General features: G+C 41.2%; 1 protein-coding gene across 8 annotated transcripts in view; it reads left to right on the forward strand.

The window, feature by feature from the left end:
* TNRC6C (trinucleotide repeat containing adaptor 6C) overlaps positions 1 to 16938 on the forward strand; it is a 189240-nt gene that overhangs the window by 117076 nt on the left and 55226 nt on the right. For all 8 annotated transcript variants that reach the window (XM_075845650.1, XM_075845657.1, XM_075845649.1 and 5 more), the window contains exon 4: positions 10401 to 10718. In XM_075845650.1, coding sequence (XP_075701765.1) covers positions 10401 to 10718 — 318 coding nt within the window. The remainder of the gene's footprint in view (positions 1 to 10400; positions 10719 to 16938) is intronic.

Consider the following 16938-nt stretch of genomic DNA (forward strand, 5'->3'; position numbering starts at 1 on the left):
GAACGGCCCTGGCCTTCTGCTTGATTTCTGGATTTTCCATATTACACTAGAGCTTTTGCCAAATGGTAAATTGCAGTGATAAAGATGGCTTGTATTTTCTTCTGTTCCATCCGATAGCAGTAAGTGTAACAGAAACAAACCACGGAGACATGGCGCCCGTCTCTGATTGTTTCTATAGTTACAGATCTTTGCTGCAGATGGTCCGTTCTCAATATGGGAAATTGATCCTTATTATAATCAGGTTTGCCAACCTTGTTTGGTATTTTTTTCTGGACAACGTATTCAAAAATTACGGATGGGCATTTTTTTTTTAACAGACCTGTTAATAGAAAAAAAATAGATTGAGAAAATGTTGTTCCAATTTTGCTAGATACATAAATGTGCTCCTTTATTGAAAATCAGCAACCCCTGCTCCCCAAACCTAGTTGGTTAAGTATAGCGTTACAGCTTTAACAGCTTTAGACATTGTGGCATTATGTCACTATGCAAAACAGAGGCCTTGGAAAACATATTTTTTTTAACTACATGTTAGGCTATGTTCACACTGAGTTTTTTGCAGGCAGAAAATTCTGCCTCAAAATTCCGTCTGCCGTTTGCCGTGTTTTTCGCCTGCGGCCATTGAGCGCCGCGGGCAAAAAATGCAGTGAAATGCGCTTTCTCTGCCTCCCATTGATGTCAATGGGAGGTCAGAGACATAAACGCCCAAAGATAGTGCATGTCGGCTCTTTTTCTCGTGAGACGGTTTTTCCGCTCGCGGGAAGAAAAAAAACACCTCCGCCTCCCATTGAAATCAATGGGAGGCATTTTCGGGCGTTTTTTGGCGCCTTTTCCGACTCTGTTTCCACGTCAAAACTCAGTGTGAACTGGCCCTTAAGTTTTATTTTTTAAAAAATAAGCACTTTTATGTATTTAATATAAAATCTTTATTACTTTAGAAACTGAGTCTCCTTCGGTGCAATACCTGACATACTGCTGTTCTCATCCATTCTGTTGTGTCTGGTACTGCAGCTCTGAAGCTGCAGTACCAGATACAGCCACGCTAACATGAAAGGCGCTGTGTCGGTTACTGCAGTGAAAGGGATGCTCCAGCAAGGGAGTCTGACACGACAGATCACACAATGATGGTCCAGTCGTGGCACAACGCGTCAAATAACGCATTTATTTCCGTCTCCCATTGATTTCAATGGGATTTTTGAGGCGGAAACGCCTCGAGATCGGGCATATCACTTCTTTTTCCCACGAGTGTTTTTTTTTTTTTTTTTTGCTCACGGAAAAAAACACCTCCACCTCTCATTGAAATCAGTGGGAGTTAATTTCGGATGTTTTTTTGCTGCGGTTTCCGCGGCAAACACCACAGCAAAAAAAACCTGTGTGAACAAGGCCTTACAATATTAAGTAATAATACATTACTATAATAATACTACATTACTCTAATAATACCGCTAGGTTTAAACTTAACGGAAATTTGCGAGTTTACTCCACGTGCTTATTTTAACAATCCAGTTTAAGTGTCGCTACATGCAGTCTGGCTGCTCAGTTGGCAGACACAAGAATATCAAGATTGGTCAGCCCCTTTTTAGATAATGCCACAGTGCCCTATGTAGATACTGCCACACACCCCTAGATAATGCCACAGTGCCCTCTGTAGATACTGCCACACACCCCTAGATAATGCCACAGCGCCCTCTGTAGATACTGCCACACACCCCTAGATAATGCCACAGTGCCCTCTGTAGATACTGCCACACACCCCTAGATAATGCCACAGTGCCCTCTGTAGATACTGCCACACACCCCTAGATAATGCCACAGTGCCCTCTGTAGATACTTCCACACCCACCCCTAGGTTATGCTTTAGTGCCCTCTGCAGATACTGCTACAGTGCCCTCTGTAGATAAAGCCATACCCAGTGACGTAACTACCGCTATAGCAACCGTAGCGGCTGCTACGGGGCCTGCAGCATGAGGGGGCCCGTGCCACCCGCCGGCACGGCCCCCCCTCCCATGGCCGGAGGCTCCGCTAGCAGCTGCTATGGCTGCTACAGCGCGACGCCACTGAAGGGGTTGTTCCTACAAAAGACATGCATCCCCTGTCCACAGGATAGGGGATACATGTGTGATCGCTGGCAGCGATAAGGAGAACGGGGGACCGAAAGTCCCCCGAAGTTCTCCTTGACAAACCTCGGACTTCCGGGGTCTGTGTCGGCAGCTCCATAGAAATGACTTGCGCACCGGTCGCACTTGTGCGCATGCGTGACCAGCGCTCCTTTCATTTTTATTGAACTGCGCAGATGCCGGAAATCCGAGGTTTGTCATGGAGAACTTCGGGGGACTTTCGGTCCCCCGTTCTCCTTATCGCTGCCAGCGATCACACATGTATCCCCTATCCTGTGGATAAGGGGTACATCTCTTTTGTAGGACAAACTATAGGCTTTTTTTTTTTAATGTTATGTACAGGGGGGGCTGTATGGCGCTATCTACAGGGGGGGCCTGTATGGCGTTATCTACAGGGGGGATTTGGGGCTGTATGGCATTATCTACAGGGGGGGCTGTATGGCGTTATCATATGGGTACTGAGCGCTGCTGTATAGATCGTAGAGGGGGCAGCAAAGACTAAGGGTATGTTCACACGCTAGCTGTCATTTACGGCTGAAATGACAGCCTGTTTTCAGAAGAAAACAGCTGCCTCGTTTCAGCCGTAAATGCTCCTGCTCGTAATATACGAGGCGTCTGTGACGCTCGTATATCTTGAGCTGCTCTTCATTGAGTTCAATGAAGAACGGCTCAAATTACGTGGCAAAGAAGTGCCCTGCATATAATGTATATAAGTGTCCTGCACTTCTTTTGACGAGGCTGTATTTTTACGCGTCGTCGTTTGACAGCTGTCAAACGACGACGCGTAAATAACAGGTCGTCTGCACAGTACGTCGGCAAACCCATTCAAATGAATGGGCAGATGTTTGCCGACGTATTGTAGCCCTATTTTCAGACGTAAAACGAGGCATAATACGCCTCGTTTACGCCTGAAAATAGGTCGTGTGAACCCAGCCTTAGAGGCGAAAACTGAAGTAATAACGGTCATTCGGTAAGTCTCCACTTTTATTAATTCCTCTACCAGTGCTCGTAATGAAGTGGCATTTGACTGGGAGTGGATTTATTTGGAGACGTAACCGCATTAGACATTTGTTCAGAAAATGGACTGATCTCCCATTCCTTCCTCATTGGTGACACGCAATAAGTTCATTTAGTTTTGCTTTGGTGGAGAGGTTTGTGAGTGGCGGCTTAGAGGTCTCCATAGCGACGGTCTGACGATTGAGAGCTGTCATGCAAGGCAACAAATACTGGAGCAAAGCTCCGCACACAGAGAGGATGACCGTCACTCCACCAACACTGACAGATGGGTCTTATTTGTTAGACGTCTGTATTCCAGGCTGTGATCTCAAGAACCTTTCGTTTAGATTCCTAGGGCACCTGAATGCCAGATTTATGTTGACGATGCTTGCGCTTGATCGCACTCTTTGTCCCAACTCCTCTCCCTTTTTTTTTAAATGTACTTTTATATATATATATATATATATATATATATATATATATATATATATATATATATATATATATATATATATATATATATATTACGGAAATACATATTTTTCCTGGCAGTCAACTGGTGGTGTACAGCATTTATAGTTGACCTTTGACATCTTTATCTCTGAGATGTATAGTATGATATATCTATAAATATATATATGTACGTACGTACGTACGTACGTACGTACGTACGTGTGTGATCTATTATTGTTTATTCTACACATGTGGGCTGTAGATTTTATTACATGGATTCACTCTTTCACACAGTATTGGGATGTTTTGTATTCAATATATTCCCCTCTTTATACAATAAGTCTTTTTATTCGGCTCGATTAACACTTTTTTTTATTTTTTTTATTTTTTTCCCCCCTCCATCCGAGGAAAGTTTATTGATATGATTGATTGGAGTTAATGATTTGCCCAGGTTTAGACAGAAAAGGTCTGCAGCATTCTTGTCCGTGGACTGTGTCTGGTAATGCAGATTAGCTCCTTGAATGAGATGAGAAACCCCCCTCCTCTTCTTCTTTTTTTTTTTTTTGTTAAATTTACAATTTTTGCACCGTCCATGAAGCAAGATGGGAACTTTGCCTCAGGCAGCCCCTTACAGTTGAATTGGGGGTGAGAATTTTGGCAGATAAGTTGACCATCCATGTACAGTACTTTCCCATCTTCAATTCAGGGAGGGATAACACATCATTTCACTTTTTACCCCAGGCAGCAGAAATCATGCCAAATGTGCCAAAAATGCCAAGGTCTTTTAGGCCGCACACACACGGCAAAGCAGAGTACACAGAGTCCCTGCAGACAGATCAGTGGGGCAGGGCTCTTGCCACAGCCAGTTGCCTTACAGCCAGAGACTGATTTAGCAGGAGCAGGGCAGGTGCTTGGATGTCACAGACCGCCGGACACCCTGAAGAGAAGACAGAAGTGGTTTATTACCAGTTTACACCAGAGGCGTCTTGTTGCCCCAGTAACCGTTGTAAACTGCAAAATAATAATACAAAAAGAGAAAGGAGGCAGCACTCAAATAATTTTTTTTCACACATATGTGCAAGAAGGTGCCACGTTTCAGCTGCAGTGGTCACATGGGATTAAGCGTCATCCCAGGAGGCCGGCCTTTAGGACATCAGAGAGTAAGTATGTGGTTTTTACGCGCAGTTTTCCGCAGCGGACATTCCGGCCGAAAAACTGCACCACGATTTTGTGCGGTTTTACAACTAGAATTCATTGCGGCGCCCAGGGCGGATACGCTGTCTGTTGTTTTTTACGAAGCTTATCCGCCCTGTGTGAACATACCCTAAATGTGCATAGATAGAAATTTGACGCTTCCCCAACTGAATGTGAATTTCATGCATCTCATTGGACTTCAGGGCTGCAGCGCTGCGTGTATATAATGCAAGTTCTCCCAAACGACAGCTAATTACCTAATAAGACCTCCGAACTAAGCGCTGTCCAGACAGGCAGCATAAAAAATCTCTGAAAGATCTGCTTTCAATTATTCAATCTATTACAAAATTCTGCCACTAAAGGAAGCAATGTCGCTTAGTGCATACTGTTTATACATTGAGCTCAATCGTAAGCGCACACTTAGGTGACCGAATTTTGTCATTTAATGCTCCATGCACACATCCGTATTTTTCATTCGTAATTACGAACCTATTCATTTCTATGTGCTTTCCGTATTTTTACGAATGGGTCTTCGTTCCGTAGGAGTGATCCGGAAAATATAGAACATGTCCTATTCTTGTCCGTAATTACAGCACGGACTCCCCATAGAAGTCTATTGGCGCTTCCGTAATTACGGACGGCTACGGATGTGCACCCATAGCTGCCCGTAATTACAGAAGCGTTGCTAGGCGACGCCAGGTTTGCAGATGTTGCACATCATTTGTGGTTTTCTTCATTTTGCGGTTCCATATATACGGATGCACTACGGACTGTATTTGCGTTACCGTTCTGTATATGCGGATAAGTTGCTGATGACTACTGATCTGTATACACGGGCAGTATATACGGATGGATGAAAATACGGTCGTGTGCATGGGGCCTTACACAATTGCTTTTCTAGGGAATATAGAGCTTTGTATTAGAAAATCAGGGCTCCTCCCGCTATAATCAGTACAGATTGTTAAACCTAAAAATTAACATGGTGTTTAACCCATTAATGACTGCCTATCCGCCTTTTCACGGCGCTGTGTCATAAGCCCGGGCCCTTGCTCTAATGGCCGGCTGCTTAAGTCCTCATTCACACGTCCGTATTCTGGTCAGTATTTTGCTTCAGTATTTGGAAGCCAAAACCAGGAGTGGGTCCAAAACACGGAAGAAGTGCAAATCTTTCTATTATAGAATTTCTCTGTTTTTGTTCCACTACTTGTTTTGGCTCCCAAATACAGAAGCAAAATACTGACCAGAATACTGACGTGTGCATGAGGCCTAACCCCTTAGATGCCGTGGTCAATAGTCACCGTGGCATCTAAGTGGTTTCAGAGAGAGGAGGCTCACTTTGTGACCACACAGGCACCACTTCGACACGATTGCGGATGTTTTCCACGGCAGCCAAGGGCCTAACTAAGCCCTAAGTCTCCCGTCAGTGTATGCCTATTAGCCAGAGGCAGGTCCTAATAGAATGCTTGTCAGTTTTACACTGACAGGAATAATAAAAGTGTATTCTAACAGCGATCCAATGATCCCATAGTGCAACTAAAAGGGAAGAAAAAAAAGAGTTCAATGAAGTTGCTGATAAATAAATGAAAAATCCTAAGTAAAATTTTTTTTTTTAAATGCACTTATGTTTTCCCTTGCGAAATGCTTTGTTATAAAGAAAAAAGCTACAGAATATTGGTATCTTCGTGTTCGTAACGACCTAAAGTATAAACGTTATTACATTATTTAACCCACACAGTGAATGTGAAAAATAAAAGAATAATGGCAGAATTGCTGTTTTCTGTTCATCCTGACTTACAAAAAATGCAATAAAAAGCAATCAAAAAGTTGTATCTATCCAAAAATAGTGCCAATAAAAACTACAAGTCCTCCCGCAAAAAATAAGCCCTCGATCAGCTACGTCGCCGAATATATAAAAAAGTTGTGGCTCTTAGAGTACGGCGACACAAAAACAAATACTTTTATAGAAAGTGTTTTTATTGTGCAAAAGTAGTAAAACGTTAAAGCTATAGAAATGTGGTATCGGAACAAGCCGCAGAGTAACGTCATCCTGTTATTTATACCACATGGTTAACGGCGTCAATTTAAGGTGCAGAAAAGTGTTTTTTTTTTTATTTATTTATTTTTTACATTTGAAAATAGATGCACTTTGTGGAGATTATATGCACACAGTCCTATAGTTCATCATTATAGAAAGTGTGTGTGTATGTATGTATGTATATATATGTTTGTGTGTGTGTGTGTATATATATATATATATCATTTTACAGGACATAAAGATATCCTCTCCCTTCCCATCTCCCCATCCCCTGCAAAAAAACACACGAAAACAACCCAGACAAAAAACGAGAAAGGGTTGAAAGCCTTAAATACTGCTGATGACAGACAAAGAAAAGAGAAATTTCTGGTTTGTTTTTTTTCATTACGTCCCCAAAAAAGTAATAGAAATGAATTAAATTAGATCTACCCAAAAAAGGGGTGCCATTAAAAAATAAAACTTGTCTCACAAAAAAATAAATAAAAAAAAAGGTCCTCACACGGCTACGTGTACAGAAAAATAAAGTTGGGACTTTTGAAATGCGACCATCAAAAAACTGAAAAAATTGCTCCATTATTAAGGCCCAACAGGCTGGTCACAAAAATGGTGGACATTCAGTTTAAGGCTATGTTCACACGCTTAGCAAAAAAGTCTGAAAATATGGAGCTGTTTTCAAGGGAAAACAGCTCCTGATTTTCAGCCTTTTTTTTTTAGCAACTCGCGTTTTTCACGGCCATTTTGGGAGCTATTTTTTTATGGAGTCAATGAAAAACGGCTCAAGAAGTAACATGCACTTCTTTTTCGCGGGTGTTTCTTTTTTACATGGGCGTTTTTCAAAATGGCCGCGTAAAAAAAATCTGCTTCCGATTTTTCGGCCGTTTGCGGCCCGAAAAACCGCCGAAAATGACCATACCCTCACACTTTATAGTTAGTTTGTGCTTTCTTGGATCAAGTGCACTTTCTATATATTGTACACGTGTATTTCATTGTGTAAAATGTATTGTATTTATTTTGTATTGTATTTATTTCATCATTCGAGGCCTTGTGACTCAAGAATACCATTTTTTTAGAAGCAAAGCAATTTCGGCGGTTAGAAAGTGACTGAGCATGTGTCCATGATACAGAGCTCAGATGTGACTCATTTCATAGCCGCACTTATTTATAGGTTGCTTTGGAATGAATTTCTGTAGGAACTTCTCAATCGACACCAGACTCACGGGTTTTCTTTAAAAATGTATGAGCGTCTTGTTTACACGGAAGAAAGGACGGTTATTGGCTAATGGATAAACTTCAGCCAAAGAAAGTGTAAATTCTAATATAGATTTGTTTCTGTTATTTAATATTGCCATCGATATCCGTGTGAAATTACCAGCGCTATTCATGTGGGCAAGAATTGCGGTATCCGTCCATGTCTGAGCCATATTCCAGGCAGTAATGTATTCTGCCACCTGTGCTGTTGTGGCGACTGCCATTATAGCTAAATCCTTGGCAGAAAAGTGCAACTATTTAGGCCCACAATTTTGGGCGGTAGAATTTAAATGTGACTTTTATCTAATATTTTTTGTCAAGCTGGACATACACAATTGCAACCCCGTTCACATGCTACGGAGAATTTTGCCCTATACACTGGCAATGCTTCGCAAAATGTATCCATAGACTACAATGCTTCCACCGCATGCCAAAAGAGCGTAAGGGCCTGTTCACATCAGCGTCTGGTACAGTTTGGGGCTTCCGTCAGAGGAACAGATAAACGGAAAGTGAAACGGAAACTACAGCTTTCATTTGCATTACCATTGATTTCAATGTTAATGCTTCCGTTTCAGTTGGTTTCCGTTCCGTAATGTTTTCGGGTTTTTTAAGAGGAAAGAGCGGAAACAATGGAAACGGAAGCATTACCATTGAAATCAATGGTAATGCAAACAGGAGCTATAGTTTCCATCCGGCTTTCCAATCATCTCTTCCTCTGACGGAATAGAACCCGATGCTGATGTGAACAGGCACTTAGGCATACGTCTACATTCGGCATATACGTCAGGAAATATTTCTGGTGTATGCGCTGTATGTAGTGTAAAACTGAGGTCTGAACAGAACCTTATGCTCCTCTGCCAATTTTTACATGTGCAGTGCAATATTTTAAGCAAAAGAAATATAACCGCTTGGTGCCCTAAATAAAGTGCCCAATAACACCATATATTAGGATCTGTATTTCTGCTATTTTTATGCAATTTATTTTGTACATCTGAATTTTATGTATTCTGAAAGCCGTGTGTAGAATGTAGTTTTACAGTTTAAAGCGTACCTTCAATTATAAAGCAACTTAGTTCAAGTAAAGATAAGACTTTGTAATATGTTATTAGACAAAAATGGCTCTTACTACACTTATCAGGCACCCCCCCCCCCCCACCGTTTTCTTAACTGTTCAGGTTACAACTTCCCATAGAAGTCTATGGAGTAGAGTAGGAGGAAGCAGAAACAAGAGACTTCCAATTCTTTACCCAGCATACAGACCAGAGCCATTATACAGCAGTAAGGGTATGTGCACACACAATAATTACGTCCGTAATTGACGGACGTATTTCGGCCGCAAGTCCCGGACCGAACTCAGTGCAGGGAGCCGGGCTCCTAGCATCATAGTTATGTACGATGCCAGGAGTCCCTGCCTCTCCGTGGAACTACTGTCCCGTACTGAAAACATGATTACAGTACGGGACAGTTGTCCTGCAGAGAGGCAGGGACTCCTAGCATCGTACATAGCTATGATGCTAGGAGCCCGGCTCCCTGCACTGTGTTCGGTCCGGGACTTGCGGCCGAAATACGTCTGTCAATTACGGACGTAATTAGTGTGTGTGCACATACCCTAAGGAGGATTGTAGCTGAGAATCCATCACCAGGGAGAGGTAGTAAAACACCTACTTGAAGCAGCATGGAGGAGAATATATAGCAGCAATGAGCAGTGTAGCTGTGAATCTAGCACTAGGTTAAGATACTACTTAACAGAAGCTGAAGTGTCGTTCTCTCACACTGAAGCTCCCTCCTACTCCTTCTCCCCCTATCCCCTCTCCATAGACTTGTATTGGCAGCTGAAACATGATCTGTCAGTGTATCTGAGGCCGGTTTCACACGAGCATGTTCGGTCTGTGATATACGGACCGTATGTTGGCAGTATTTTCCAGACCGAACACACTGCAGGGAGCCGGACTCCTAGCATCATAGTTATCTAGGACACTAGGAGTCCCTGCCTCGCTGCGGGGAAACTGTCAAGTACTGTAATCATGTTTTCAGTGTGAACCTGCTCGTGTGAACCCGGCCTTAGAAACTGTATCCTCTCTGACTCGGTGAATACGAATTATGAGTAAACAATTAAGAAAATGGGGTTAGGAGGAAAGGAGCCTAATAAGTGAAGAAAAACAAATTTTTCACTAAAGATATATTCCATTAACTTTTACTATTGATGTAGGAGAAGCTATATATAACAGGAGGTACACTTTAATGACCTATAAATAATATTGATACAGTACATTGATGGCGGGAATACATACAATAAAACATGAAAAATAGGTGTTTTTTTAACGTTTAAATTGCAAAATTAATCTTTCTTTTGCCTTTAGTGCCAGAACCAATCAAGAACAGTTCCAACCAGCCCCTGTCTGCTGCTCCCAGTACTTCCACCAGCACTGTCCAAAACAGCAATGGCAAGCGAGCACCTGCTAATGGCCAGCAAACCGCAGCCTCCCGTTACCTGCCACGAGAGGTACCTCCTCGCTTCCGCCAGCAAGAACAGAAGCAATTATTAAAAAGAGGACAGCCACTGCCAACTGGGACACTGACCAGTGCTAACACAGGACAGGATACTGGACAAACTGGGGCAAGCCCACCTCCACAGCAGAGGGCTGGTGGAGCTCACCACCCTGCAAAGACACACTCTGGTAAGAATTCACTGTTTTCCTCTGAGAAAAAGATGGTTTGTGAGATGTAAGTACGGTAGATTATGTCAAGGTATGGAATACGAATACCAATTGCATGCAGCGAAATAAGGAGCGCGCAGATGAAAGCTGGCAAAGGGGGATGCTGGGAGTTTCTACTAATGGGAATTTACTTTTTATTAAGAAGGTGGGCAATGTGATGAAGGGGTTCATAAAATGTACCGCTAGTTCTCATTTGGCACCAAACCTGCCACTTTTATGCTGGTCACAAGGCTATTATTATTTGAGGAAATAGCTGACTTTCCTACTTTTTTAAAAAAAAAAAAATTTTCCTAAAGAGGCGAAAACAAGATGGAAATTCTGACAGGGCTGCAAATAAAAAGGCCAAGGCAAACAAAGAAAGCTGCGGCGATGGTTTTTATTAGAAGGTCTCGCTCCAGCAGCTGAGCAGAATGGAAGGCAGAGACCGGCCTGCAGCAAGTTACACTGAGCAGTCTGGAGGCCGATGATCCTGAGACACTCACACCCGTAATATTCCCCAAATATTAACAGGAAGTGTGTCAGCGAGGAGGGGGCCGGCAGGGTGGAGATGTCCATTTACAGTTCTTGACTATTATTTTCCATAGTAATACTGTGACACGTTTATTTGAGGTTTGTCTTTTTCTTGCATATGCACAATGCTTATACTAAACGTTAAAGGATGCCCCTATAAGTTGCAGTTAGCAGTGCAGTATTTCTTAATGTGAATTATACGATCTTTTATTTAATGTTCATTATTTTCTATATCCTCTCACAATTCAGTGCACTGCAGCGTCACCACATCTGGGGAGGAACTATAGCATTGTTCTTCCATATTTCCTGTTCACGTCATCTTTATAATGTACATTTAGCGTATACGCCAGATAGATCCAGTCATACACGCTAAACATGTCCATAGGTTTACATTAGCCTGACTGAGGCCAAAAGAGTATTCAGGCCAGTATATGTCAGTATACCGCAAAAAGGTATGAAATAGGGTTTGATGGACTCCTGTTGAAAAAAAAAAAAAAAAGTGCGTATGTATGTGTCTGTATGTGTGTGTGTGTGTGTGTGTATGTATGTATGTATGTATGTATGAGTGTGTGTATGTATATATGAGTGTGTGTATATATGTGTGTCTGTGTGTGTGTCTGTATATATGAGTGTGTGTGTGTGTGTCTGTATATGAGTGTGTGTGTCTGTGTGTGTCTGTATATGAGTGTGTGTGTGTGTGTATATATATATATATATATGTGTGTGTGTGTGTGTGTGTGTGTGTGTGTGTGTGTGTGTGTGTATATATATATATATATATATATATATATATTAATGGGATATTCCTGTGACGGATGCTATACGGTGGCATCCATTACACATAGACTATTATGGCATTAATGTATAGGTCATGAAAAGCTCATGGTGTATATGTTTAACAGATGCCATAATAGTCTGTGGGTGCCACTATTATACATACATCACAGCCTCCGATAATGAATACGTCAGGAGCCTTTCCTGTTACATGCACTAAGCGTATGGCCAAAAATGTGATGTAAATGTTCATGAAATATAGAGACGGAGCCATTGGAAGGAGTCAAGTAGCAAACCTGAACTGGGTGACACTGGAGCCAGATATCAATGGTTACTGGAATTCCAGCATTGGTGTAGACCAAGAAAGAAATGGATGAAATAGATTTTCTATGAAGTCTTGTGCTGCCTGGTACCGGTCTGACCATCGTCGGCAAGATCTCTCTAGACAAGGTCTATGATTGTGTGAACCATATTGGGGTTTTTGAGCAGTTAGCAATTAAATTTTTTTTCTCTGCAAATATTGGGGAAGATTTATTAAAACGAATGCAAGAGAAAAGTGGAGATGTCGCCTATAGCAACCATTAAGTTTGGCTGTAGTGTTTAGCTGGATTACAGACTCCGTGTACAGAAAAGTGTCTGTTCACCATTCATGTGTGTGAATAATACCTTCAGCTCTCTATAAAACACACTTTCATAAGCCGTGGACTTGAGGATCGTTCCAATAACGTGTATCTCTAAATATTCATAGTTACATAGGTTTAGAAAAGGTTCAACCTTACTCAATAAATTACCCATCATTCATTTCTTGATTTACTATAACCCTCAATGCCATTCATAAATAAATAAGCATCTAGCCTTTTTTAAATTCTGACATAGTATCTGCCATCACTATCTCTTGGGGAAGGGAATTCCATACCTTGACCACTCTAACTGTAAAGAACCCTTTTCTATATTGATGTCTGAAACGTCTTTCTTCCACACGCAATGGGTGTCCCCTGGTCCTTTGTAGAGTCCCTGGAATGAACAGATCATGTGCTAGTTCTCTGTATTGACCACACATATATTTATACATATTAATAAGATCCCCTCTAAGACGTCTTTTTTCCAAGCTGAACAAGCCCAATTTCTCTAGCCTTTCATTGTAAGCGACACCTCCCATCCCATTTAATAATCTCGCTGGCTGCCTTTGAACCCTCTCCAGTTCTCCTATGTCCTTTTTACAATGTGGAGCCCAAAACTGAATTCCATATTCTAGACAGCCTGCGTATACACAGCGTGCACATATACACAGCGTGCACATACACTACCGTTCAAAAGTTTGGGGTCACCCAGACAATTTTGTGTTTTCCATGAAAACTCACACTTATATTTATCAAATGAGTTGCAAAATGACTGGAAAATATAGTCAAGACATTGACAAGGTTAGAAATAATGATTTTTATTTGAAATAATAATTTTCTCCTTCAAACTTTGCTTTGGTCTTGGAATGCTCCATTTGCAGCAATTACAGCATTGCAGACCTTTGGCATTCTAGCTGGTAATTTGCTGAGGTAATCGGGAGAAATTTCACCCCATGCTTCCAGAAGCCCCTCCCACAAGTTGGATTGGCTTGATGGGCACTTCTTGCGTACCATACGGTCAAGCTGCTCCCACAACAGCTCTATGGGGTTGAGATCTGGTGACTGCGCTGGCCACTCCATTACAGATAGAATACCAGCTGCCTGCTTCTTCCCTAAATAGTTCTTGCATAATTTGGAGGTGCTTTGGGTCATTGTCCTGTTGTAGGATGAAATTGGCTCCAATCAAGCGCTGTCCACAGGGTATGGCATGGCGTTGCAAAATGGAGTGATAGCCTTCCTTATTCAAAATCCCTTTTACCTTGTACAAATCTCCCACTTTACCAGCACCAAAGCAACCCCAGACCATCACATTACCTCCACCATGCTTGACAGATGGCGTCAGGCACTCTTCCAGCATCTTTTCAGTGCTGCGTCTCACAAATGTTCTTCTGTGTGATCCAAACACCTCAAACTTCGATTCGTCTGTCCATAGCACTTTTTTCCAATCTTCCTCTGTCCAATGTCTGTGTGCTTTTGCCCATATTAATCTTTTCCTTTTATTGGCCAGTCTCAGATATGGCTTTTTCTTTGCCACTCTGCCCTGAAGGCCAGCATCCCGGAGTCGCCTCTTCACTGTAGACGTTGACACTGGCGTTTTGCGGGTACTATTTAATGAAGCTGCCAGTTGAGGACCTGTGAGGCGTCTATTTCTCAAACTAGAGACTCTAATGTACTCGTCTTGTTGCTCAGTTGTGCAGCGGGGCCTCCCACTTCTCTTTCTACTCTGGTTAGAGCCTGTGTGTGCTGTCCTCAGAAGGGAGTAGTACACACCGTTGTAGGAAATCTTCAGTTTCTTTGCAATTTCTCGCATGGAATAGCCTTCATTTCTAAGAACAAGAATAGACTGTCGAGTTTCACATGAAAGCTCTCTTTTTCTAGCCATTTGGAGCGTTTAATCGAACCCACAAATGTAATGCTCCAGATTCTCAACTAGCTCAAAGGAAGGTCAGTTTTATAGCTCCTCTAAACAGTAAAACTGTTTACAGCGGTGCTAACATAATTGCACAAAGGTTTTCAAGTGTTTTCTAATCATCCATTAGCCTTCTAACACAATTAGCAAACACAATGTACCATTAGAACACTGGAGTGATGGTTGCTGGAAATGGGCCTCTATACACCTATGTAGATATTGCAATAAAAACCAGACGTTTGCAGCTAGAATAGTCATTTAGCACATTAACAATGTATAGAGTGTGTTTCTGATTAATTTAATGTTATCTTCATTGAAAAAAACTGTGCTTTTCTTTCAAAAATAAGGAAATTTCTAAGTGACCCTAAACTTTTGAACGGTAGTGTATATTTATTATAGCGTGAATGGTATGGTCGACACTGATAAAGGTTGAGTTGTATAATTATGGGTTTTGATGATGACCGGCGACATATTGCAGTCAGCTGCCCTTGTACTTTGCTCGCATGCACAGGCTAGCAGCTAGTGTTTAGGCCGTCTATGCTGCACAACTATAAACCACCTGTCATGTTGTGCTGCTCCAGAGATGGAGGCTGGAAGGGACTTAAGTGGCTGGCACTCTGCGTCCATCTGCATAGCGTTCATATACACAGTGTTCATATACACAGTGTTCATATACACAGTGTTCATATACACAGCGTTCATATACACAGCGTACATATAGTGTTCATATACATAGCGTTCATATACAGTGTTCATATACATAGCGTACATATACAGTGTTCATATACATAGCGTACATATAGTGTTCATATACATAGCGTACATATAGTGTTCATATACATAGCGTACATATAGTGTTCATATACATAGCGTACATATACAGTGTTCATATACATAGCGTACATACACAGTGTTCATATACACAGTGTTCATATACACAGCGTTCATATACACAGCGTTCATATACACAGCGTTCATATACACAGCGTTCATATACACAGCGTTCATATACACAGCGTACATATACACAGCGTACATATACACAGCGTTCATATACATAGCGTACATATACAGTGTTCATATACATAGCGTTCATATACACAGTGTTCATATACATAGCGTACATATACAGTGTTCATATACATAGCGTACATATACAGTGTTCATATACATAGCGTACATATACAGTGTTCATATACATAGCGTACATATACAGTGTTCACATACATAGCGTACATATACAGTGTTCACATACATAGCGTACATATACAGTGTTCACATACATAGCGTACATATACAGTGTTCACATACATAGCGTACATATAGTGTTCACATACATAGCGTACATATACAGTGTTCATATACATAGCGTACATATAGTGTTCATATACATAGCGTACATATACAGTGTTCATATACATAGCGTACATACACAGTGTTCACATACATAGCGTACATATACAGTGTTCATATACATAGCGTACATATAGTGTTCATATACATAGCGTACATATACAGTGTTCATATACACAGTGTTCATATACATAGCGTTCATATACAGTGTTCATATAAATAGCGTACATATACAGTGTTCATATACACAGCGTTCATATACATAGCGTACATATAGTGTTCATATACATAGCGTTCATATACAGTGTTCATATACATAGCGTACATATAGTGTTCATATACATAGCGTACATATACAGTGTTCATATACATAGCGTACATACACAGTGTTCATATACACAGTGTTCATATACACAGTGTTCATCTACACAGCGTTCATATACACAGCGTTCATATACACAGAGTTCATATACACAGTGTTCATATACACAGCGTACATATACACAGCGTACATATACACAGCGTTCATATACATAGCGTACATATACAGTGTTCATATACATAGCGTTCATATACACAGTGTTCATATACATAGCGTACATATACAGTGTTCATATACATAGCGTACATATACAGTGTTCATATACATAGCGTACATATAGTGTTCATATACATAGCGTACATATACAGTGTTCACATACATAGCGTACATATAGTGTTCATATACATAGCGTACATATACAGTGTTCATATACATAGCGTACATATACAGTGTTCATATACATAGCGTACATATACATAGCGTACATATACAGTGTTCATATACATAGCGTACATACACAGTGTTCATATACATAGCGTACATATACAGTGTTCATATACATAGCGTACATATACAGTGTTCACATACATAGCGTACATATACAGTGTTCATATACATAGCGTACATATAGTGTTCATATACATAGCGTACATATAGTGTTCATATACATAGCGTACATATAGTGTTCATATA

This window comes from Rhinoderma darwinii, chromosome 13 (assembly GCF_050947455.1).
Source record: "Rhinoderma darwinii isolate aRhiDar2 chromosome 13, aRhiDar2.hap1, whole genome shotgun sequence".
Lineage (NCBI taxonomy): Eukaryota > Metazoa > Chordata > Amphibia > Anura > Rhinodermatidae > Rhinoderma > Rhinoderma darwinii.